General features: G+C 40.6%; 1 protein-coding gene across 3 annotated transcripts in view; it reads right to left on the bottom strand.

The window, feature by feature from the left end:
* LOC140730961 (endoplasmic reticulum mannosyl-oligosaccharide 1,2-alpha-mannosidase-like) overlaps nt 1-27651 on the bottom strand; it is an 83592-nt gene that overhangs the window by 2336 nt on the left and 53605 nt on the right. For all 3 annotated transcript variants that reach the window (XM_073052072.1, XM_073052074.1, XM_073052073.1), the window contains exons 10-14: nt 22711-22899; nt 19374-19564; nt 17836-17956; nt 7914-8108; nt 5385-5516 (exon numbers count right to left, since the gene is read on the bottom strand). In XM_073052072.1, coding sequence (XP_072908173.1) covers nt 5385-5516; nt 7914-8108; nt 17836-17956; nt 19374-19564; nt 22711-22899 — 828 coding nt within the window. The remainder of the gene's footprint in view (nt 1-5384; nt 5517-7913; nt 8109-17835; nt 17957-19373; nt 19565-22710; nt 22900-27651) is intronic.

The raw sequence follows: 27651 nt of genomic DNA, 5'->3' as shown, positions 1-27651 counted from the left end.
GCTATAAATTATTGCAATTATAAACCATTAAACTCTAGACTAAGAATCAGTAACAGGTTTACTATCACTAGCATGTGTCATAAAAATTGTACTACTGCTGCAAAGACAATGCAATACATAATAGAAAAATGTGAATTACAGTAAGTGTGTATATAATTTAACATGTATATTAAATAGTTAAATTAGTAGTTAAAAAATAGAGATAGTGACATAGGGTTCACTGTCCATTCAGAAAACAGATGGCAGATGAGAAGAAGCTGTTCCTGAATCATTGAGTGTGCACTTTTAGGCTTCTACACCTCTTTCTTGATGGCAGCAATGAGAACAAGGTGATAGAAGTCCTTAATGATGCTCCTTGAAGATGTCCAAGACACCACTGAGGCTAGTGCCCAAGATGGAGCAAAGTTTACAACTCTACAGCTTATTTCAATCTTGTACAGTAGGTCCCCCACAACCCCACACTAGATGGTGATGAAGCCAGTAAGAATACTCTCCACAGTACATCTGTAGAAATTTGGTGACATGCCAAATCTCCTCAAACTCCTAGTAAAATATAGTGGTGCCTGTTGTGCCTTCTTTGTAGCTGCATTGGTATGTTGAGTCCAATATATGTTGAGACCCAGGAACCTGAAGTTGCTCACTCTTTCCACTTATCCCTCTGAGGACTAGTGTGTGTTCCCCTGTCTTACCTTTGCTGATGTCCACAATCAGTTCTTTGGCCTTACTGACATTGAGTGCAATGTTGTTGCTGCAACACCACTCAACTAGCTGATATATCTTGTTCCTGTATGCCCTCTTGTTACCATCTAAAATTCTGCCAACAATAGTTGCATTGTCAGCAAATTTATGGATGGCATTTGAGCTCTGCCTAGCCACACAGTCATGGGTGTAGAGAGAGTAGAGCAGAGCAGTGGGCAAACACACATCCTTGAAGTGAAACATTGCTGAATTTCAGGGAGGTGGATATGTTCTTTCCAATCCATACTGATTGTGGTCTTTTGGTTAGGAAGTTGAGGATCCAGTTGCGGAGGGAGGTACAGAGGCCCAGGATCTGGAGCTCTTTGTTGGAACTGTAGGAATGAGTTGTGTTAACAACTGAGCTAGAGTCAATAAATGGCATTCTGACGTGGATATTTGTATTGTCCAGGTGATCCAAGGCTGCATAAAGAAGAGCCAATGAGATCACATCCACCCTAGACCTTTTGTGGCAATAGGCAAATTGCAGTGGGACAAGGTTCTTGCTGAAATGGGAGTTAATTCTAGCCACAACCAACCACTCAAAGCACTTCATCACTGTAGATATGAGTGCTACTGGATAATAGTTAAATCAGCTCACTCTGCTCTTGCCTCAATCAAGAGAAAATCTGCAGATGCTGGAAATCCAAGCAACACCCACTAAAATGCTAGAGGAACTAAGCAAGCCAGGCAGCATCTATGGAAAGCAGTCGACGTGTCGAGCCGAGACCTATCAGCAAACTGGAGGAAAAATATTCAACTAATTTTAAAAGGTGGTGGAGGAGAGGAGAGGGAGAAACACAGTGATGGGTGAAACTGGGAGGGGGAGGGGGAAGTAAAGAGCTGGGAAGTTGATTGGTGAAAGATACAGGGCTGGAGAAGGGGAATCCAATAGGAGAGGACAAAAGGCCATGGAAGAAAGAAAAGAGGTATGGAGCACCAGAGGTAAGTGATGGGCAGGCAAGAAATTCCCCATCCCCTTTTCCCCCTCTCACCTCATCGTCTTGCCTGCCCATTACCTCCCTCTGGTGCTCCTCCCTTTTCCTTCTTCCATGGCCTTCTGTCCTCTCCTATTGGATTCCCCTTCTCCAGCCCTGTATCTTTCACCAATCAACTTCCCAGCTCTTCACCCCACCCCTCCCAGTTTCACCTATCATCTTGTGTTTCTCCCTCCCCTTGCCACCCCCACCTTTTAAATCTACAACTCACTTTTTTTCCTCCAGTTCTGCTGAAGTGTCTCAGTCTGAAACATCGATTGTACTCCTTTTCCATAGATGCTGTCTCGCTTACTGAATTCCTCCAGCATCTGGTGTATGTCACCCTGCTCTTCTTGGGCACGGCATGATTATTGCCCTTTTGAAACAGGTGGGAACTTCTGACTGTCACAATGAGAGATTAAAAATGTCTTTGAATACCCCCATCAGTTGGTTGGCACAGGTATTCAGAGCTCTGCCAAATACTCCATTGGGGTCTGTCGCCTTGTGAGGGTTCATCCTCTTGAAAGACAACCTGACATCAGTCTTGGAGACAGATCACAGGGAATCCTCACAGCTGTAGTCTTATTCTGCCTTTCGAAGTATGTGTAAAAGGCGTTGAACTTAGGCAGCATTGTGACATCACTGCCATTCATGATAGGCTTCGCTTTGTTGGAAATAATGACCTGCAAACCCTGACTTGCATCCAATTCCACTAATACTACATTGTAAATTATAATCATTCACAAGACAAGGATAATCAGTTAGCATATGCTACTATGGCACTAGTGACTTGTCATCTGCAAGGAGTTTATACCTTCTTCCCATGACTGCATGGAGTTCCTTTAGATGCTCCAGTTTTGTCCCACATTACAAAGATGTACAAGTTAGTATGTTAATTGGTCACATGGGCATAATTGGGTGATGTGGGCTTGTTGGGCCGAACCAGCCTGTTACCATGCTGCATCTAAATCTAAATGATACCAATGCCATGGATATTTGATGGCCAGCTGAGAGGAGAGATGGACCTGATTTAATGTGTTAATCAGAAGGCTATAAAACCCTAGCCCAGTTGCTATAAGCAGCGTGATAGGGCTCCTTCACCTCAAAGCTGTTCACTAAGCTGGCAGCACTAGCAAACTAGTGGATTGCTCGAATTTAACCGTGCCTGTGTGACCGCAAAAAGAAAATGTCATTTTAGATAGCTGTTAGCTACATTAGCAATACTTACTATGATTATTGTGTTAGTTCTGGACCCACACTAATACATAAGCCAGTGCTTTAACAGACAAAAAATGCCACACATTCAACCAGCAGAGACAGAAGTGGCTATTGGAAATGGTGAGCCTATTAGTAAAGCAGAGTGTCACATAACCTCAATAAAGAATATTAGACCTATCAGACAAAAAGCAAACCCTTGGAGGAATTTAGTGGGTTAAGCAGCATCTGTGGTGGGAAACAAACAGTCAACATTTCAAATTGAGACCCTCCATCTGGATTGAAAAACAGAAAAGTGTAAGGGGTAATGGGGAAGGGTGGCACTAGAGCTGGTGGATGATGGGGAGATTCAGGTGAGAAGGGGAGCTAGGCAGATAGGGAGGAAAGGTGGAAATTATGACAGCCTCACAGGTGATAGGTGGAGGTAACAAAGGGCTGTAGCTGATCAGACAGAGTCTGATAAAGAATGGTGGAGCATGGAACCAAATAATGGGGAAGGCATATGGGAACAGTGGGGAAGGGGACCCAGGGATTGATGGAGTGGGTGAAGGGGGAAAAGCAACTGGATGAATTGAGGCTGAAGTTGTTGGCTGTGTGCTATTCATGAACATTGAATTCTACAGTTACAGATAACCTGCACTCTGCCCCTTTCTCTTCTGATCTATTCAAGTCCTCCTATACACACCCCACCCCCTTCTCAGTCCAGTCATCCAGTTCCTTTACCCTCCCCAACTGACCCCTTCTCCCATCACTGCTCTCTCCTCCTCTTGGGTTCCATTAAGTTTATATTGTGATTACTGGGGAAAAAATAACCAGATGAAAAGATTGGATAAAATGGGGTATTTTTGGAATTGTGGTGTTGACAGGGGCCTTAACTGAATACCCTCAGTTCATCAGTTGGTTTCTGAAGTCAGTCCTAGACTCCCAGTTTTTACCCCTCATAGGCTTAAGGATTAATGTGGACTATTGGCATCAGGAAGTACTACCCTTCAGTTATGAATACTAAGTATGGCTGTGTAAACAAAGACTAAAGGCAATCACATCCACAAGCGATGGGAGGAGTGACCACTGCAGTTATGCATTGTACTCTAGAGAAGTGTGAAATGTCCTAGGTGGAGGTTACAAGGTAATTGCTAGAGGGTAACAATAGACAAGTAAGTCATGCATTAGAAACTCTAGATTGGTTACCTGCGAAAAGTTTTGGCACCAGCAAGATTTACATTAAAAAAAAAGGCATGGTACATTTATGACAGCAGAGTGGCTCTTCAACCTCAAAAAGAATATCAAAGTTTTTAGAACATTACTTTGGGAGGTGTACAGTATTGAGCCTCAGTGCTATCGCTTTGTTTCTATAACTAGAAAGCCCATGCCCCATCCCTTTATAGATAAAGATTGAGTATGAGATAGGACAAGGGAAACCTTACTATAATTGTACAAGGCTGTGAATTTTCTGCCATTTAAGAAAATTGATGCAAGGGCAAGTTGAAATTTTGTTCATAGTTAAAGACCTATGTAGCTAATCACTGAAAAGAACTTTAAGAAATTGCAGTTATGTTGAGTACAAAGTTTAAAGATGCAGAAAAGTGATATTTTTATTAATCATGGTAATTACAAAAGAGTTAGCATATTTATTTTAGAAGCTGGGGAAAAGCTTAAACATTTCTTTAAACCCATTTAGATTATGCTATTAAATCATAAGGGAGTGAGGGAAGTATTGAGTACAGGAGTTGAGATACAGAAGTTGTATAAGGCATATACCTACCTACAGGAAAGATGTAAATAAGATTGAAAGAATATGGAGAAACTTGCCAAGGATGTTGCTGGGACTAGAAGACCCGAGTTAGAAGATTGAATAGGTTAGAACTTTACCCCTCAATCTTCTATGTTCGAGGGAATGGAGTTAGGGTAAATGCAAGCAGGCTTTTTCCTGAGGTTGGGTGACACAACTAGAGGTCATGGGTAAAAGGTGAGAAGTTTAAGGGGAACATGAAGGGAAGTGATTTCCCACAGGCTAGTGAGAGTATGGAATAAGCTGCCAGCACGTGGTGGATGTGGGGTTAATTTCAATGTTTAAGAGGTACATGGATGGGAGGGATAAGGAGGGGTATGGTCCTGGTGCAAATCAATGGGACCAGCCAGTTTAAATGATTTGGCACTGATTAGATAGGCCTAAGTGCCTAGTTCTGTGCTGTCGTTTTCTATGATTCTACACCTTAGTAAACATCATGATGCTTCACTGTTTACACGTGCCTCAGTACACCTGGATTTCACAATATATTTCTATCTAGGAATATAATTAGCTTGGTTTGCAGGCACTTAGGTTAAGATCTACAATTGTTATAGGGCTTGCTGACTGACCAGGAAGCAAGATACAAGCTGACAGATTTATCCGCTCATAGGAAGCCACATATCCTGAAAGCAATTTTTCATTCTAAAATTAAATCACACTATACTTACCCGGGTATATTTATTAAAGTTTTGAAACATCTCCCAGCCCCAGTCCTGGTATTTCTTATCCCGTGTAAATCTATACATGTAGAAAAGGCTTTCTACCGTCTCTGGTCTTAAGAGGTTGTGTCTGTCTGCAGGCTACCGGAAAGACAGAGTTAATCAAAAACCATTAAAACTGCACACACATTACATCAAGGTATACTGTTTCATAGATCAGGTTTTGCAACCAACATCTTGTGTTTTTTTATTTACACCCAACTGTTCATTCTAACCCAGTAGTGTGTGACCTTGTTGGCTTTACTAACTGACTGCAAAAAAATTCAATCCATATTTGCTTTTAATGTCAGTCATTCTTGCATGGAGGACAGTGAAATAAACTGTCAACATTCCAAAGCTGCAACTCATTAATTTTCATTACATGGTATAACTGACTCATATTAAACCGTTCTAGAAAGAGTCAGTATCAAATAAACTTGGTAGTTAATTAATACCCCTTTTATTTGTCAACTGTACTGTACAGTATCACTGGGCACTGTTCATCATCACCAAAATACCTCCCAGTTAATGCACAGCAGCATTCTCACTGTTTACTGTCCAGAGCTGTTTGATATTCAGCTCATTTTATAGTCAATACGTAATGTGCAATTTAAAAAAAATCAAGAACTTTTTAAAATTCAATGTGATTGTGGACATTTGATTTTAAAAAAAGATAGCTCCAAATTCAAAAGGAATTGAATGCGAATTTATCTTATGAAATGCATACATCTCCAAAGGATCCTAAGTATTGTGCACTATACTACAAATAAAATTCATGAGCAGCCCAACCCATAATTAGTAGTTACAATGTTACAAACTCAACCCTGACTTCCTGTACTGTCTGGAGTTTGCAAGTTCTGTGATCACTTGGGTTTCCTTTGGGTGCTCCACTTCCCTTCCACAACCCAAAGCAGAGTGGGCCGTTGTAAATTGCCCATGCAATTACATACATACAGTGCCATGCAAAAGTTTGGGCACCCCTGGTCAAAATTTCTCTTACTGTGTATAGCTAAGCGAGTAAAACATGACCTGATTTGCAAAAGCCATAAAGTTAAAGATAACACATTTCTTTAATATTTTAAGCAAGATTACTTTTTTATTTCCATCTCTTACAGTTTCAAAATAACAAAAAGGGAAAAGGGCCCAAAGCAGAAGTTTGGGCACCCTGCATGGTCAGTACTTAGTAACACCCCCTTTGGCAAGTATCACAGCTTGTAAACGCTTTCTATAGCCAGCTAACAGTCTTTCAATTCTTGCTTGAGGGATTTTCTCCCATTCTTTCTTGCAAAAGGCTTCTAGTTCTGTGAGATTCTTGGGCCGTCATGCATGCACTGCTCTTTTGAGGTCCATCCACAGATTTTTGATGACGTTTAGGTTGGGGGACTGTGAGGGCCATGGCAAAGCCTTCACCTTGCGCCTCTTGTTCCCTGGGCCACTGGCTGCAAAACAAGCCCAAAGCATGATTGATCCACCCCTGTGCTTAACAGTTGCAGAGGTGTACTTTTCATGAAATTCTGCAACTTTTTTTCTCCAAACATACCTTTGCTCACTGCGGTCAAAAAGTTCTATTTTAACTTCATCAGTCCACAAGACTTGTTTCCAGCATGTATCAGGCTTGTTTAGATGTTCCTTTGCAAGCTTCTGACACTGAAGTTAGGCCGCAATTCAGTGCAGGGTGGATCGATCATGCTTTGGGCTTGTTTTGCAGCCAGTGGCATGGGGAACATTTCACTGGTAGAGGGAAGAATGAACTCAACTAAATACCAGCAAATTCTGGAAGCGAACATCACACCATCTGTAAAAAAAACCGACGATGAAAAGAGGATGGCTTGTACAACAGGATAATGATCCTAAACATACCTCAAAATCCACAATGGACTACCTCAAGAGGCGCAAGCTGATGGATTTGCCATGGCCCTCACAGTCCTCCGACCTAAACATCATCGAAAATATGCGGATAGACCTCCATGCAAGGCGGCCCAAGAATCTCACAGAACTAGAAGAATAGGCAATGAAGAATGGGCAAAAATCGCCCAAACAAGAATTGAAAGACTCTTAGCTGGCTACAAAAATCGTTTAGAAGCTGTGATATTTGCCAAAGGGGTTGTTACTAAGCACTGACCATGCAGGGTGCCCAAACTTTTGCTTGAGGCCCTTTTTCTTTTTTGTTATTTTGAAACTGTAAAGGACAGAAATAAAAAAAAGTAATCTTGCTTAAAATATTAAAGAAATATGTCATCTTTAACTTCATGCCTTTTGGAAATCAGGTAATCTTTTACTCGCTTAGCTATACAGTAACAGAATTTTTGATCACAGGTGCCCAAACTTTTGCATGCCACTGTAGATGAGGAGCAAAATCTGTAGAGAGATGATGGAAATGCGGAGAGAATAAAATAGGATTAGTGCAAATGGGTGCTTGATGGTCAGAATGAGTTTGGGGGTTTAAGAGCCTGTTTCTATGCTGTATTATTGTATCAATTAGCTGTTCATTGTACCTACCTTAACTTCAATGTCCTTGGTATTGTGTGGACTCAGATTGAAATGTACAATCTCTGGGCTTAACCCAGTTTCAATCTGTGTGTACATTTGGTAACAGGTTCCTATTAGTTCCTTGGCCAGTTCCATATGATCAGCACTGAGGCCATAATGAGCTCCTAAAGCGAGTGTCCCAGGGAGGAAACACACTAAATGATCCTTTAAGAAAATGAAAACTCAATGAAATCAGCTTACAACATAAACATCACTATTATAGACAATAGATGCAGGAGTAGGCCATTCAGCCCTTCTAGCCAGCACCACCATTCACTGTGATCATGGCTGATCATAAACAATCAGTACCCTGTTCCTGCCCTCTCCCCATATCCCTTGACCCCGCTATCTATAAGAGCTCTATTTAACTCTCTCTTGAATGCATCCAGAGACTTGGCCTCCACTGCCTTCTGGGACAGAGCATTCCACATATCCACCACTCTCTGGGTGAAAATTTTTTTCCGCATCTCTGTTCTAAATGGCCTACCCCTTATTCTTAAACTGTGGCCTCTAGTTCTGGACTCACCCATCAGCGGGAACATGCTTCCTGCCTCCAATGTGTCCAATCCCTTAATAATCTTATATGTTTCAATCAGATCCCCTCTCATCCTTCTAAATTCCAGTGTATACAAGCCCAGTCGCTCCAATCTTTCAACATATGACAGTCCCGTCATTCTGGGAATTAACCTCATGAACCTACGCTGCACTCCCTCAATAGCAAGAATGTCCTTCCTCAAATTTGGAGACCAAAACTGCACACAATACTCCAGGTGGGGTCTCACCAGGGCCCTGTACAGCTGCAGAAGGACCTCTTTACTCCTATACTCAATTCCTCTTGTTATAAAAGCCAGCATGCCATTAGCTTTCTTCACTGCCTGCTGTACCTGCATGCTTGCTTTCATTGACTGATGTACAAGAACACCTAGATCTCGTTGTACTTCCCCTTTTCCTAACTTGACTCCATTTAGATAGTAATCTGCCTTCCTGTTCTTGCCACCAAAGTGGATAACCTCACATTTATCCACATTAAACTGCATCTGCCATACATTTGCCCACTCACCCAACCTGTCCAAGTCACCCTGCATTCTCATAACATCCTCCTGACATTTCACACTGCCACCCAGCTTTGTGTCATCAGCAAATTTGCTAATGTTACTTTTAATCCCTTCATCTAAATCATTAATATATATTGTAAACAGCTGCGGTCCTTTACCCTAGTTCCTTTGGCCACTATTACATCTGGGAGATTGTTTGTGTCTTCCCTAGTGAAGACAGATCCAAAGTACCTTTTCAACTCATCTGCCATTTCCTTGTTCCCCATAATAAATTCACCCGTTTCTGTCTTCAATGGCCCAATTTTGGTCTTAACTATTTTTTTGCTATTCACATACCTAAAGAAGCTTTTACTATCCTCCTTTATATTCTTGGCTAGTTTACCTTCGTACCTCATTTTTTCTTGGCGTATTGCCTTTTTTGTTATCTTCTGTTGCTCTTTAAAAGCCTCCCAGTCCTCCAGTTTCCCGCTCATCTTTGCTATGTTATACTTCTCTTTTATTTTTATACTGCCCTTTACTTCCCTCGTCAGCCACGGCTGCCCCTTACTCCCCTTAGGATCTTTCTTCCTCTTTGGAATGAACCGATCCTGCAGCTTCTGCATTATTCCCAGAAATACCTGCCATTTTTGTTCCACTGTCTTCCCTGCTAGGGTATTGTTCCATTGAACTTTGTAATAACTAATTGTAATTGTATTGTAATAACTAATTTCAAAACACAGCAGATGCTGCAAGCCTGAAACAGAAAAGTTTAAAGTATATATATCCTTGAGCTTCATCTTCTTGCAGAAAGCATTTATGTAGAGCAGCATTAATGGAGAGAAACAGGAGCAAAAGAAAAATAGAAGCCAAATCTCTACCTGATATTGAGTACCTCCTTAAGACTCCATTCACATTTCCTAACCTTTTCCCTTCTCTCATTTAGTCTTCAGGATTTTATCCACAGACCTTTTCTTCACAACCCATTTAATCTGTATCCCTCAATACCTTCAGCTTTTCTCATTTGTGATGCAAAACCATTAACTGGAAATGCAGCATTAGTAATAAAGGTGGACAGATTCAACCTAAAATCAAAATTTATTAAACATCTTCTATACGCAAATTACAGACGCGCAGACAAATATGCTGCTTATTCACAAAACTAGAGCAAGGATAGGCTATGACAATTTTTCAAATGCTATCTTGACAATAAACATAATTTTGACAAGGAATTCAATCTGTTCCAGCAACTCTCAAAGTAAATGTGTTAGTTGCCTTCAGCATAGCTGCCAAGAACCACTGCAACTATGATACCTGCAATTTAAAAGTATAGTTTTCCAGCTGTTACAGTATTTCATAATTTGGAATCTGATAGAATAGCAAGTACATCCTGGAGGTAACGATTAATTGGTGATCTTTCAATTTTGTCAAGAAGGTAGAGATCATGCAGAGAAATTCATGACGTGTATATATCAGTTCACTGTAAGAAGTGCTGAACTCTGCATGTTAAAAGTAAACATAATTACCATTTACACACCTTTGGAATGAACGGCAATCTATGGGAGGGCACTAGGCGTTTTTGAAATTCAACCAAGCCTGCACTGTGAATTAGCAATGATGAGACAGGAAAATTGTTTCATTTCAGCCAATTGGACCAGAATTACCTTTTCCTCTACCCTACTCCCACTTCTCTGTTATGAAAATACCTCCTTCTCTACAATGAACAATGACCACTGAAAGTATACTCTGGTGAAGCATGCCCTCTGGACTAGAACATTCTCCCAAAATAATCCAAAGTTATAAACAAGAGGGAGAGAGAAAAACAAGTTCATAACCTTACACCAGTACTGGCCAGTTCAAACAAAGAGAAAAATAAAAAAGGGAAAATGATGGGAAGACGCAGGACAGACAGCATCTATGAAAGAGAAATATCAGAGTTATGAACCTTTTTGTCCGAACTGGGAAAAGAGCTGGTAGTAAATTTTAAGTTGCAGAAAAGGTAGCTCAAGAAATTAACAGGACAAAGGTCATATCTGTCTTAGGGCATGACCAGGTCAAATAGCTAGATGTTTGTTTTTGTCAGGTGTTGCTGTGGGACGTGCCCAGCAGGTTAGGATCTACCAATGGACACAGAAACCAATTAGGCCAACATCTGAAGTGCATTTCAGGCAGAAAAAGCCACTTCTTACACAGAGAGCAAGCTGGAAAATTTGATATCGTTCAGAAGTCTGCGCTGTGCCCAGATGGAAGATGAGCAAAGTGAATTGCTAGAATTCTATTCCAAGGGCGGAGGCTAACATATCATTAGATGCATTCTGGGTAGAGCTATATAATTATTGAAAAATCACAGAATTAAGAGTTATGGAAAATGGGCATAGAAGAGGTGGTGAAGCATGGATCAGCCATCATCATATTGAATGAAGGACCAACATAATTTCCCTGGCTAAATGAAGACTAACACCACAAATGATTTCTTCACCATCCTATGTGCTGCCAGCTTCAAGAACTTTGAACCTGTACACTATGTGCCCTCTGTTCTTCAGTAATTTATCACTTATTGTACTTGGCCGGTCTTTTACTTCAAATCCCAGCATGCATCTCTTTGCACTATCAAGACTAAATTCCATCTTGCATTGCCCTGCTGAACTTAGCAATATCATCTCACGTCTATGCCTATAACTCACTACCGTCATGGCCAATATTTGTGCTATCCCAAACTTACAAAGTATACTGTAGCTCCTCCAATAACAAGTGACAAATGTACATCACCATCAGTAGGAGTTCCAGTACTGATCTCAATGGTATACCACTGGTTACAGGCTTACAATCACTAAACAATCCTCAACCATCACTCTGCCTTTATCGAACCATGTGAAAAAATTTGTCGTTAATACATGCCCAATGTAGATTCAAGGAGGGCAACAATTCAATACCGCTTGTGGATGTTCCAATTGTATCAGAAATCTGAGAATATTCTCATCTGTATAAATTAATTTGCAATACACGTATTTCATGGTATCCGTTGATAGTAAGGTGCTGAATAAGTATACTAACACAAGCTTATCTACCTTCAGACCTTTCAGTTTCCCAAGCACCATTTCCCTAGTAATGGCAACTTCACTCATTTCTGCCCTGTAACACTCTCGAACTTCTGACATACTGCTAGTGTCTTCCACAGTGAAGATTGATGCAAAATACTTATTCCAATTGTCTGCAATTTCCTTGCCCCCACCCCAAATTACTATCTCGCCATTATTTTCTAACGGTCCAATATCTATTCTCGCCTCTCCTTTACACATCTGAAGAAACTTTTGGTATTCTCTTTAATATTATTGGCTGGCTTAGCTTCATATTCCATCTTTTCCTCCTTTGAATTTTTTAATTGCCTTCTGCTTTTAAAAAGCTTACCAATCCTTTAACTTTGCACTAATTTTTGCTCTATTATATGTCCTCTGTTTGGCTTTTATGTTGGTTTAACTTCTCGTCAGCCGCAGTTGTGTCATTTTGCCTTTAGAATACTAATCCTTCTTTGGGATGTATCTATCCTGTGCCTTCCAAATTGCTCCCAGAAATTCCAGCCATTGCTGCTCTGCTGTCATCCCTGCTAGTGTAAATTTTCAATCAATTTTGGCTAGGTCCTCTTTAGCGCCTCTGTAATTCTGTTTATTCCACTGTAATAATGATACATCTGACTTTAGATGCTCAGATTTCAGGATGAATTCTATATTATGATCACTGGCTGCTAAGGGTTCCCTTACCTTAAACCCTCTAAACAATTCTGGTTCATTCTACAAATTAACTCTCTCTCTCGGAATTCCGCACCAACCTGTTTTTTCCCAATCAGGGAACTTGATTGGGAAAATGAAATCCCCCATGACTATCTTAATATTGCCTTTTTGACATGCATTTTCTGTCTATCATTCTAATTTGTTGACCATATCTTTGCTACTGTTCAGAGGTCTGTATATAACCCCCATCAGGGTCTTTTTACCCTCGCAGTTTCTTAGCTCTACCCACAACGATTCTATACTTTCTGATCCTAGGTCACCTCTTTCTAATGATTTGATTTCATTTACTAACCAACAGAGCTACCCACCCCCTCTGCCTGTCCTTTCACTACAATATGTATCTTGGATGCAAACTCCCAACTATAATCATCCTTAACCTACGATTCAGTGATGCCAACAATGTCATACAGGTCAATCTGTAACTGTGCTACAATTGACCTTATTCCGTATAGTGCATACATTCAAATATAACACCTTCAATCCTGTGTTCATCACCTTTTTTGATTTTTGTCCCCCTTTTACATTGCAACTCATCTGGTTGACTGCAATTTTACCCTATTATCAGACTCTCCTTGCTAGCAGTCTTACTACACTGCCTCTGTTTGTAAACCAACTACCCCATCCTCAGCCCTATCACTCCAGTTCCTAAGCAACACACACAAAATGCTGGAACAACTCGACAAGCCAGGCAGCTCTACGGAAAAGAATAAACAGTCAACTTTTTGGGCCGAGATCCTTTATCAGGACTTAGAAAAGAGTAAACATTAAGCACTTTGGATTGAGACCCCCACTCTGGTTCCTATCCCCCTGCCAAATTAGTTTCAACTCTCCTGAACATCTCTAGCAAAACCTGCCCTCAAGGATATTGGTCCCCCCTCAGGTTCAGGTGTAACCTGTTCCTTTTGTACAGGTTGTATCTTCCCCAGAAGGGTTGCCAGTGATACACGAATCTAAACCCCTGCCCCCTCCACCAGTTCCTCAGCCATACATACATCTGCCAAATCACCCTAGTCTTACCCTCACTGGTGCATGGCACAGGCAGCAATCCAGAAAATACTACCCTGGAGATCCTGCTTTTCAGCTGCCTACCCAGCTCCCTAAAATCTCTCCAAGACTACCTCAGTGAATGTTTTTGGTGTCAGTATGTACCAAGACTTTTGGCTCCTTTTGGATGCTGTAGACCCAACCTGAGACATACTTGATCCTGGCATCTGGGAGGCAATATACCATCCGGGTATCACTATCACATCCACAGATTCTTGTCTCTACTCCTCTGTGGAATCTCCTATCAGAACTGCAGTACTCTAGATCTCTCCTTTCTCCTGAGCCTCAGTGCCAGATGCCCAGTTGCTGCAGCTCCATCCCCCGGTATTTTATCCCCCTCAACAGTATCCACGTTGGTATACTTATTATTAAGGGGTGAGCCATGGTGGTACTCCGCACTGGCTGCCCATTTCCCTTCCTTCTCCTTACAGTCACCCAGTTAACCTGCTTCCTGCAACTTAGGGATGACTACCTCCTTGTAGCTTCTATCTATTACAGCCTCAGTCTTCCATATGAGCCAAAAGTCATCGGGCTGCAGCTCAGTGCATCTGGTGCAGATGTCGTTATCTAGGAGGCTGGAGGTCTCCCAGAGTTCTCACATCTCACACAAAGAACAAAACGCTGCCCCTGTGCCCTAATAGAAGGAATGAAGAATAAAGAAGATTATCAGATCCCTACCTCACCCAAGTCTGATGAGCCAAGGCCATTCCAACATTAGCCCTTTCACACAATAGCCACTTCACTTGCCCTTGTCTTATTTTTATTCACCCTTTCTAATGAATCCTGTTGACCAACTGGGTGCAGCCCAACTCCGATAACTGCTGCGAAGCACTGCCATTTTTAATCTTCAAATGTGGACCTATTTGAAATTGCCACTTCTTGAGCCCCTGCTCACTGACTGGGCCCAATCCTACTCTGAAAAGCTGACATGAAGTACTCGCTTTATTAATCTTCAATCACAGACCTATGTAAAATTGTCACTTCTTCTCATGCTCCTGCTCACTGATTGGGCATAGTCCAACTCTAAACTGCCACAAAGCACTGCATTTTTAAAATCTTAAATCATGGATCTATGTGAAATTGGCATTTCTCATTCACTGACTGGGTAGAATCCAACTCCTGGACCAGATAGTCTACACCTCAGGGTTCTGAAAGAGGTGGCTGAAGAGATTCTGGAGGCATTAGTAATGAGCTTTCAAGAATTAATAGATTTTGGCATGGTTCTGGAGGACTGTAAAATTGCAAACATCAATCCTCTCCAAGAAGAGAGGCAGAAGGAAGGAAATTGTAGGTCTGTTAGTCCGACCGCAGTGGTTGGGAAGATGTTGGAGTCAACTGTTAAGGATGTGGTTTCGGGGTACTTGGAAACACATGATATAATAGGCCGAAGTCAGCAAGATTTCTTTAAGGGAAAATCTTGCCTGACAAATCTGTTGTATTCCTTTGAAGAAATAACAAGCAGGCTAGACAAAGGAGAATCAGTAGATGCTGTGTACGTGGATTATCAGAAGGCCTTTTTGAGGTGGCTTAATATGTTAAGAGCCCATGGTATTACAGGAAAGTTACTAGCATGGATAGAAAATTGGCTGATTGGCAGGAGAAAATGAGTGGGATTAAAAGGAGCCTTTTCTGGTTGGCTGCTGCTGACTAGTGGTATTCCACAGGGGCCTATGTTGGAACTGTTTCCTTTTACATTATATGTCATACACTGTATGGATGATGGGATTGATGGCTTGTGGCCATTTTTAAGGACGATATGAAAATAAGTGGAGGGGCAGGTAGTGTTGAGGATGCAAAGAGGCTACAGAAGGAGTTGGACTGGGAGGATGGGCAATGAAGTGGGAGATGGAATACAGTGTTAGGAAGTGTATGGTCATGCTCTTTAGCAGAAGAAATAAAAGCTTAGAGTATTTCCTAAATAGAAAATTTTAAAAATCTGTGTTGCAAAGGGACTTGGGAGTCCTCGTGCAGGATTCTCTGACGGTTAATTTGCAGTCTGAGTCAGTGTTGAGCAAAGCAAATGCAATGTAACCATTCATTTCATGAGAACTAGAATATAAAAGCAAGGATGTAATGTGGAGGCTTTATAAGGCACTGTGAGCAGTTTTGGGCCCCTTATCTACAAAAGGATATGCTGATATTGGAGAGGGTTCAAAGGAGATTCACAAAAATGATTCCAGGACTGAAAGGCTTATGATATGAGGAGCATTCATTGGCTCCGGGCCTGCACTCACTGGAATTCAGAAGAATGGGGAGGGGGTTCTCACTGACATCTATCAAATGTTGAAAGGCTTCGATAGAGTGGATGTGGAGAGAATGTTTCCCGTGGTGGGGAGTCCGAGACCAGAGAACACAGCCCAGAATAAAGGAATGTCCATTTAGAATGAAGGGGAGGAGGAATTTCTTCAGCCAGAGAATGGTGAATCTGTGGAATTTGTTGCCACAGGTGGCTCTGGGGGGCCAAGTCATACAGTAGAGCTTGATAGATTCTTGATTACTCAGGGCATAAAGGCGGAGATTGGAGTTGGGAGGGAAATGGATCAGCCATGATGAAATGGTAGAGCAGAGTCAATGGGCCAAATGGCCTAATTCTGCTTCCATGACTTATGGTAAGCAACCCTGAAACTGCAGCAACACTGACATGTGGAAACACAAAGTTAAATTCCCACCACATGTCAAAAGAACACTTTAGATTGTCATTTATCAACTTTTCCAACATTAAAATATTTGTTCTGCAGTCCTAGGTCCACAAATACTATAAACCTGTAGTTACAAAGTTTTGTTAGTACACATCAAGTCACTCAAGTTTTACAGGAATAAAGCTCAGGTCTTTTTTATTCTGTCACCTGGTGACACAAATCAAAACCGCACATTTTGAAAATAGCTATAATTAACTATACAAGTAAAGTTAACTATACTACTTCCCTGAAAAAGCAGTGAAGAAATACATCAACAATAAATGTATAAAATTCTCAGAATCAGTTCTACATGGAACACTTTATTGATGTACAGTAGAATTAGGTTAAGCAGCATAAAGTGCAAGTTTACTGAAAGATTTGCAAATTAAATAGATAAACTTAGTAGATCTTGAGTAGGTGGCTTTCCTTATCTATCTGGTTCGTGTACAAAAACATGCAATTAAAACAAGGTGTTGTTTTCTTGGAATTAATTACTGGACCATTGTCTCATTGTACAAATCAACACTGAGTTGAATTCATGTGAAATGCAGATTTTCCTTTTATAATTCTGCTGTTGTGAATTTGCTTGCATGAGCCATCCATTCCAAATGGTCAGATCCTGCAACAGCATCTTCCATGATTTAACAGGCCAGAATGGCTCCAGCAGGCTAAGCTATCACTTCACTGATTGTCCTTAACAACTGGAAACAGTGCCCATTCCTGTACTGTACCGTTCTGTTACAACGCTGTAAAACTGATAATCCAGCATGCTCAGGACTATGATGGAACTGCCCAAACTTCTGGAATGTTTTTTATAGTAATATCTCAGCATATTTTAAACTTTCTTTTCTTAGATATTGCATTGCTGTATAATACATTTTCCAGTGAACCAGGTGAATCTAAAGGGAGTGTAGGCACTGGGGCCCCAGTATGTTGAAATGAGTGTGGCAAATATTTGCTGGTGAACCAATGCCAAATTCAGGGTTTCTGAACATCCAGAATGTGGATCAGAGTTTTACTGCAATGTACTCAGTAAAATGTAACTATTAAAGCAATCCTTCTGTAACCTTCCCCAGAGAAGGAGCCCTTTAAAGAACTAACCGCTTTTGATAGCGCTATAATCACTGGTTTAAAGCTTCAATGTACACTTATTATCAAAGTATACAGCCCTGAGATTCATTTTCCCACTGACACCATGAAACAAAGATACGCCATGGAACCTGTTCAAAGAAAAACATCAAAATCCCAACACAAACACACAAAAAAAACTCACAAACATCACAATTTATCTAGTGACAGGCATCAAACTATGCCAATCATGCTCCAGTCTAATTTAGTGAAAGCTACTTACCATCTTTGGACTAAATTGATTATGGGACAATTCACCTACAAAGGTCAGTTTGTTTGGTTCTGACTTTCGAATCAAGTTCTTCTTAACACCTTCTATGGCCTGTACATAGTCTTCTAGCAAGCTAACAAACAAAAAAAAAAGTAAATTACAAATTTCACCTCACACGATTCAAGATGTTAATGTAAATTGTTAATGGTTTACAGCGGAATGATAGATACTGGTGAAACATATACCCATGTAATTAGAAGTCAATTATTCCTCATTAGTAATAAACAGTAAAATTCCAATTGTTTGAGAATCCACACTGTCCTGTAGTAGGCTCTTTCATTAGACCAGAATGTCAGCCGGAGGCCAGAGTACAAGCTGAATCTGCGACTAGAGCTGGGTTTAGGGTCAGGAAAGGGGAGGGTGGCTCAGCAGTCAGACCCAGGGTCTGGACTATCTTCTATTCCTCACTCCTGGGTTCACAAGCAAATGACACAAATGAATTATATGAAAAAAATGAAATAAAAGTATATTTAATATAAAGGAGGGCAACACTCAATAATCTAGAAAATCTGCCAGTGCGGCACTGGTAAAATCCCAGGGTGCTGCATTATTGTTGATATACTGTAGCTGGTTTAGAAGCTACATCCATCCAGTGAAATTTAAACATCTGAGAAGAATGAAAATGGGAGGCAAATATTGGTTTTGAGAATGTCCTTAAAATTATAAGTCTCACAGGCATTAAAAATTTGTGTAAATAGTTCTGAAAGTAGATTATCAAAATTATGTAGGGAAGTGTAAAATTTAAGTGTTACTTAAATTAAGGAAAAAATCAAACTGCATTTTACATTCTGTTGTTTGCTCTTGAATAAATTCATTTCAGAATTGTTAAATGCAAATGATTAAGTTCAAGAGCATGCCCAAACTAAATCATTCCAGCATCCACAAAGCCATCCTGAGAAAGCACTTCACAGGCTTTGAACCGGTTTCAACAGGTGCAGAGAAGTATTATAAAATTTATGATAACCTAACATTGGTGAAGCCAGACAGGCAGATGTTTCAGACTGTTAGATAGTATTTCTAATAATAGCTCAACATTCTTAATTCTGTCCTTTCAGATGTCACCTGGAATGAGAAATATTCCAGTAACCAGCTAAGCAGAAATGGGGGTGCAAGAACCAGGGTGCTGACAAATGGGAAGCAGGGAGGAGCAGGAACGGGGTGCCGGTGAACGGGAAGGTGGGCGGGAGGTGCTGGAACTGGGGTCCCAGCAAATTAAGAACGGGCAAGGGACAAACCAGATTGCTGGTGAATAAGGTGGGGGGGGGGGGAGTGGGGTACAGCAAACATTCACTGGAGAACAAATGCCTAATCATCAGGACTTTGACCAGCCAGATAGTGGACTACAAGTTTTTCTGTAATTGCCAAACCACAACATTCGGTTTAATTTTTGATTCATTTATTTCTGGGATTTCAATAAAGAATGAAACGGCTTAAAATTTTACTAATACCTGCTGCTTTGTTTAGCTCAATTTACATTCTGTATTACTCACTCTGCCTCTTTTCTTCCTCCCTGGATCCACTGTTTAAGCAGATACTCATAATAGCTGTCAGCCCTGGCACCGAGTGTATAGACACCAAGGTGGGTAAATTGTCCAGTGTTAGTATTGATGAACATTGGCACCAATCCGTCTTTCTTCCCTCCAAGTCCGTGAATATGCTTCATTACATTATCTACTGCTGTCTGTTTAAGAGGAGAAAGATTATTTGGGTACAGAGGAGTTGTCATAAATGTACAGATAAAAGAACATGTTCTGTTGGAAGTTATTTTGCACAAAAATCTAAATACTTTGAGATCCACCTAATACGAACACATGCTCAGCCAGGGGTTCAGAGAAAGCTTGCAACAGAATGAAAACACTCAGTGTCGGAAAATGTAAATATGGTGCTGTGCGTGAACAAGATAACAAATCAAAAGGACAAATAAAAAGCAAAAGTTAAAAATGGAAAAAAGCTAAAGAAAACAATTTACATAAATGCCTCAGTCAATGATTTGTTAATCATTGTTAATCATTTGTTAATCATAATTTGTTAATGTTAAGACAAAAATAATTTGACACTCTTTCAAAGTCAACATTTTAAAAGTCCTGATATAAAGAATACTACATCAACCTAATATCAAGGAACAGAAACAAAGATCTTTGGGGTACTGCATAAGGCATACAACAGACTGCAGTTTGAAAACACAAGTACAATATTGGTTTTGTTTGTCCTCGATAAATATAACTCAGTATTTTCTTTCTCCCATTTTCTTATGCCACAGAAGGCAACTTGGCCCATCTTGTCAAGAGTAACTCTCAGCTATCCCATTCTCCCACATTCTCTCTCAATGCCCATTCACACTGTGATTCTCCTCCCCTTCACCCCACTAGGGGCTCATTAATCCATCAACCCTTTGGTTAAGAATGGTAGCAGGGTTAGTCCGTCAAACATCACTGATGGGGAAGTTACTAAAGGGATTTCTGAGGGACAGGACTACCAGCTTTTGAGTAGACAAAGTCTGATTAAGAGGAATCAGCATGGCTTTGCATGTGGAAAGTATATCAGATGAATCTTTGATGAGATTTTTGAAGATGTAGCCAGGAATGTAGATGAGAGTAGGGCAGTGAATATCGTCTATTTGGACTTCAGCAAGCCCCTCAACAAGGTCTTGCATGGTAGCCTGGTCTGGATGATTAGGTTCCATGGAATCCAGGGAGAGAAATGGCTCGGATGTAGGAAGCAGAGGGTGGTGGATGAAAGTTGTTTCTTAGAATGAAGTAGGTGACTTGTGGTGTGCCACTGACTTGCATATCTTTAGGATGTGGGAGGGAACTAGAATACCCAAGGAAACCACATGGTCACATGGAGAATATGCAAAATCCACAGACAATGTAATGATCCCAATTTTATGTTGTCTTTTTGCTTTTGTTTTAGAACACAGAACAGTACAGCACAGGAGCTTACCCTTTGGCCTCACTGTTGTACAGAACCAACTAAATTGGCCAAATGGTTAACTAAACTAATTCCTACACAATACATAACATCCATCTCCTTCCTTTTCCCTTACATCCATGTATCTACATAAATATTACTTAAAAATCCCTAATGTACCTGCCTCTACCACCACCCTGGGCAGCACATATCGGGCTCCCACCACTCTAAAAAAACTCGCACCTCACTCTCCTTTGAACATTCTCTCTCGCCTTAAATGCATCCACTCTAGTATTAGGCATTTGAACCCTGGGAAAAAGTCTATCTATCAATGCCTCTCATCTTATAAAGCTCTATCAGATTTCCCTTCAGCCTCTGCCATTCCAGAGAAAACAACCCAGGTTTGTCCAACCTCTCATCATAACACATGCCCTCCAATTCAGTCAGTATCCTGTTAAACCTCCTATGCACCCACTCCAAAGCCTCGATATCCATCCTATAACAGGGCGACCAGATGTAGCCCAAGTTTTATAAAGCTGCAACATAATTTCCTAACTTTTGAACTCAATGCCTCAACTAATAAAGGCAAACATGCCATATGCCTTCTTAACCTCCCTTCACTTTCAGGGAGATATGAACTTAGACCTCCAAAATCCCTTTGCTCATCAAAACAGTAAGAATTTTGCCCTTAACAGTATACTGTCTCTTTACATTTGACCTATCAAAATGCAATACTTCACATTCAGCCGGGTTAAACTACTGCTGTATTCTATGCTAGTCTTCAGTCCTATCCACATCACCATTCTTCGAATCATCCTCAAATTTACTAATCCACCCACCCATACTTTCATCCAGATCATTTATATACATCACAGACAGCAGAGGTCCCAGTGCAGATCCCAGCAGAACATCACAATCTCAGACCTCCAGCTAGAATAAGTTCCTTCAACTATACGCTCTGTCTTCAATGGGCAAACCAATCCAAATGGCCAATTCACCATGGATCCCATGCATCTTAATTTTCTAGTTGAGCCTCTCATGAGAAACCTTGTCAAATACCTTATAAAATTCACATAGTATGCACAAGCTCCACTTCATCAATCACACTTGTCAGCACATCAAAAACTCTATCAATTTATTAAGATACAACTTGCCCACACGAAACTATACTGGCTCTCCGTTTTATTGAATAACAGGCAAATTTTGAATTCAGATTTATTAAGAGACATTTGAGCATGCATAAGGTCATAGAAGCAAAAAAAAAATGATAGGGTTTGACTGGTAGATGTATGGACAATGCTTCCCGAGTGGGGTTTCTAGAGCCAGAGGTCATAAACTCAAGAATGAGAAAATGACCTTTTCTGGTTGAGGTAAGAGATTCATTCACGCAGAGGATAGTGGATGTCATTAACCCTCTATATAAAGGCTGTGGAGACCCACTCAGCCTTTCAGCACATTGAAAATAAATCCATAGATTTTTGAATATCTAGACAGTGCAGGAAAATTGTGGTGGGTTCAAAATTCTGCCACTATCTTATTGATAACGAGAAGCCAAATAGTCTATTCTACAGCTATTTATGTACATAGATTACAAGACTACAATGTGGATTTAAATGAAGACTTAACAAAACATACACAATTCTAATTTAACATACAACAAATTATTAAGAATTGATAATTCCTCTATGAAAATTTTCAAAAAACTATATTACTGAAAGGTTGAGTATTGAAATATACTACATTTATCTCAGAATACATCAAACCAAAAAACATTCAAAGCATCAAAAAAAATTAAAGGTCACTCAAGAACATTCAAAGTTCTACATCACTGTGACTGGGGCGGGTGGGGAGTGGGGGGTGGAGAAATCACAACCAGACTTTGAAAGTGATTTCAGTGAAATAAACAGCCTGCCATACCCGATACTTTTCCTTTTTGGTGAGCCTGCTGAGTTCCCGAAATTCCAGCTGAATGCTGGTCACCTCAGCTACAGTACTGTCAGAGGTCCAGCGAGGTGGATGGGCAGTTCCACGGCCAATATTCACATCTGAGTATGGAACATTGGATGGAGTACTGAAGGCTGGCATAAGGCGATCTCCAAGTTCACTCTGTTAGTACAGGAGGCAATAGCATTTTGTCCACATTATTGCTGATCAAAAACAGTTTACAGCTGTCATTACCAAATTTTTAATCAATATTTATATTTTTGGATTATTGTTCATTGAACTTTAAGAAATGGCATAATCAAGTTTAAAACTTTTTGGATTGGAAATTAAAACGGATAAATGTATAATGTAACGGCAGATAGGCAAGGGCAAAAAAAAATCACCAAAATAGCCAGTATAAATATAATGGTAAACAAAGTGTGACAGGAAAATAGGGCTGGTAAAGGCCGATCTTCAATGTCCATTGAATTTGAACTTTGGCACTGCAATACTTGGGAATTCCAACCATCAATGAAACTCTTCCACAACATAGTACTTCTAGATTACATTGTTCTTCCTACATGTTAGAGAATGTTCCTCGTGATAGACTGAAGGAGAAGCCAGACGACTGGCTGAGAGAAGGAACAAAGTTGATAAATTTAAAGAAAATCAGTGAGTGTATACAAAGAAAAATAGTAAATAAGATGGGAATAAAAGTACAGAAATCCAAGTTACTTGAACATCACTGGCTAAGTTGATGGGAGCAGTTGTAAAACTCATCTAATGGAAAACCTTCAGACATGTGACATTTATATAACATGGACTAAGCATTGACATAATTATGCTGTGCAATCACAAGTCAGGTAAACATTTTCACTAACACAAACTATCTTGGGGAAACCTTTACTGAGATTGAAAATTGTAAAAATTTTCATAAATTTATGGTACAAGTCAAATTATGTGCCCCAACTATTGAGAATAAAATATAAAAGAAAGTGACTAAAATTGAAAAATACTGGTTTTGATTATATATTAGTTGTTTGGCTCTAATGATCACAAAGATGGATTTTTAAGAGATAACCAGTGTTTGGATCCACAGGACACAACATTTTCCCCATCTCCTCAACATAGGCATTAAGTCTCAAACATCATTGGTAAAGTGACACCACTGAAACTGAGCAGAAATAAAGCTTATCTATTGAGGATAATTAAAGTGAGGGGGGAAATTTCAAAGGAGACATGAAGGGCAAGTTGCCTTTTTAAACACAGTAGTGGATGCCTGGAATGGTCTGTCAGGGCTTGTAACGGAGGCAAGTGTACTGGTAAAGAAGTGCGATAGGAAAAAGGCTGTTAAAGGCCAGATTATAACTGTCCATTGATAGAGCTGCTTAAGACTTTCTTAGATAGGCACATGATATACACAGAGAATGGTGGGATATGGACATTGTGTAAGCACAAGCAACCAATACAGTAAGGCATTTAGATCACAAAACAATAAACACAGGATCAGGTCCTTCATCCCACAATGCTATGCCAAACTGATTAGATTCGTAGCCAACCTACTTAATACCTATATATCTTTCCATTTCCTGCACATTCAAGTGCCTCATAGCTTCTTTTCCTTCTTGAATAATAGAACAATATTAGCTATTCAGTAGTCCTCCATGATCTTACTTGTGGCTAGAGAGAACATAAATATATTGGTCAGAGCTCCAACTATATCTCGTCTTCTACCTCTCAATAATCTGGGGTGTATCCCATGTTAATGTTCTTTGAGAAACCCAACACTACCTCGTTTCTCTCAAAATGCCCTGGCAGATTTGCATCATCCATGTCCTTCTCCTTGGTAAATACTGATGCACAATACTTATTTAAGACTTTATCCACATCCTCTGCCTCCAAGTACATGTTCCCTCCTTTATCCTCGAGTGGCCTTACCCTCTGCTTAGTTAGCCTCTTGCTCTTGATGTATGTATAGAATGCCTTGGGATTCTCTTTAATCCTACTTGCCAAGGATTTTTCATGGCTCCCCCTGCTGTTCCAATTCCCTTCTTGAGTTCTTTTTGGGCTTCTTTATAATCCTCAAGGGCTCCATTGGACTTTTAGCTTTCTGAGCCTTACATATACTTACTTTTTTCTTCTTGACTAAATTCACCACCTCTCTCAATACCAAGGTTTCTTTACCTTGCATCCTTATGTACTTGTTACTAAAAGCCTGGGATGCCATTTTCAAGTATAGTGAAAGAGCAGCTCTTGGAGAAGCCGGGGAACCTTGTGTTAGGTTTCAAGGTGGCTAAGGTTGCCTACACACAAAAAAAAAAATCAGGAATACTTGTCCAATAATGATCCCTGGCATTACTAACTACACAAGGAAAAACAGAGTCAACTACACCAGTGATGTCTCACTCCCTGACACTCTGAACAACTTTTACGTACAGTTCAAGGCATGCAACACGCCAGTCATGAAAAGTACCACTGTCCAGGTGAATTGCCACTGTCTGTAACAGCAGCAAACATGAGAAGGATTCTGCAGAGTCAGCCCCATAAGGTGGCCAGGCCAAACAATATCCCAAGCTGAATACGTGAAGTCTGCATACCAGTGTTCTGACATCTTCACCACCATCTTCAACACTTCATTCATTCAGGCTGCTGCCTCTACATGCTTCATATCAGCCACCATCATTCCTGTACCAAAGGACTCTACAACTTCAGAACTAAATGACTACTGCTTGGTGGTACTGACAGCAATCATAATGAAGTGCTTTGAATGGCTGATAATGGCACATGTCAAATATGCCATTCCTGCCATATTGGTCTCTCATCAATATGCTTATCGACATAAGGATCACTCTGCCATGTCATGCACCTGGCCCTGACCCACCTAGAAAACAGGACACACCAGAATGCTGCTTCTGGATTTCAGTTCCACATTTAACACTGCTGTCTCACAGACCCTGGTGAACAAACTCCAACTCCTTGGTCTAAATACACCACTATGTAACTAGGTGTTGGACTTCTTAACAGACTTCAGATAGTCAGGATTCACGACTGCTCCTGCCTCCCCATCCTCAACATGAGTGCTTCCCAAGGCCATGTGCTCAACCCATTGTGTTTCACTCTGCTCACACATGGCCACAGAGCCGAACATGCGAGCAATCACATCGTTACCTCTGCTGAAGTCAAAGCAATGGTAGGGCTCATCACCCACAACGATGAGACAGCCTACGGGAGGAGGTGGAAGAGCTCGAGGCCTGGTGCCCGGCAAAAAGCCTCTTCCTTAATGCCAACAAGACAAAGGAGATGGTTATTAGTTGCAGGAGAACTCGCACCACTCACACACCTCTTTACATCACTGAGAACAATGGAAACTATAAGCAGTCTCAAACTCTGGGAGTGCATAGCACACACAGCCTCTCTGGTACCAAAACACATTCTACACAGTCAAGAAAGCTCACCCACACCTCCGCATTCTGAGGAGGTTGAAGGGAGCTGGACATTGCACATCCAAACTCACGTCATTCTACAGATGTGCAGTAGAGAGCATCCCGACAAGCTGCATCAGTTTGGTGTGGAAACTGCACTGTGGCAGACAGGAAGGCTCTACAAAGGGTAGTCAGAACTACTCCCTATCTGCCATGAAGGACTTATCGTATACACAAAAAGTGCTGGAAAAGGGCCAATACCATCATGAAGGATCCCACCAACTCTGCTCATGGACAATTTGTCCCACTCCCATCAGGGAGGACGCTATGTAGGACCACCAGACACATAATCAGTTACTTTTACCACAGTAAGGCTGATCAATACCTCCACCCACTAACTTCACTACTACTTTATTGTTTTCTGACAGTCACCTTTACACTTATGTATAGGATATGATATTAAACAATTCTGAACCTTGTCTTTTCTTCTTACTGAAACACACCTGTCCTATACTATGCACAGATAAGTCTTTAAACAGCTTCCACACCAGATATGGACTTAACCCAAAAATAGCTGTTCCCAATAAACTCCCTCTAGTTCCTGCCCAATGCTCTGGTAATTTGTCCTGCTCTATTTTAATATTCTCCTGAATGATCCTTACTTACCCTCATCTATAGATCTATAGCCATCTTGAAGCTTAAGGAGTTGTGGCCACTGTTCCCTGCTGTTGTTAACTATTCCTCCACTGAAAGGTCAGTCACTTGATCCGAACTCATTAGCCAACACTAGATCTAGTATGGTCCCTTCTCTTACTTAATCACCAGTTTAATTAGTTCAGCACAACACTGTGTGCCAAAGGGCCTGTTCCTGTGCTATACTATTCATGCTCAATTCTCGGCTATCAATGAAAGTCTGATTTTTTTTTTAAATCACAATAAGAGTTAAAATAATGGCATTCCTTACAACTTTCCCTTTCCCCCTCCTCACTTACAGGTAGCCACAGGCACCTCTTCCTCCTGACACTGCTCCAATGTCAACCCATGTGTAGACTAACTCTGTTGAAGAATGTGTAGACTTACTAGCCTAGTGCCAAGTTCAGAACAAATATTAAAAAGCCATTCCAGCTAACCTTGATATTTTTCCTCAACTGAATCCTTCCCTGTATAGAAAGAAACCATTTGGTGTACCATCAGTAAGGGTTCTAAAGTAATCTCATTGTCCAAGAACAAAGTCTGCTTCAAATATCCAGTCAATTTCCCCTTCCTGCATCAACCATTACATACTCCAACAAACCTCAAATGAAGAAACCTTCCCAAATTCTACCACTGACCCCCAGTTACTAATTTAGATTGCTGATGCTTCTTCAATGAAGACTTAAGAGAAATCAACATACCTGCAAGAACAAGAAGCAAATACGGTAAAATTAGGGATCCTTGGTTAACAACGGAAATTGAGACAATACACACAAAATGCTAGAGGAACTCAACAGGCCAGGCAGCATCTATAGAAGAA

This window comes from Hemitrygon akajei, chromosome 7 (assembly GCF_048418815.1).
Source record: "Hemitrygon akajei chromosome 7, sHemAka1.3, whole genome shotgun sequence".
NCBI classification, from domain to species: Eukaryota; Metazoa; Chordata; class Chondrichthyes; order Myliobatiformes; family Dasyatidae; genus Hemitrygon; species Hemitrygon akajei.
The sequence above is the reverse complement of the archived record's forward strand: the minus strand, read 5'-3'. Positions and strand labels throughout refer to the sequence as shown.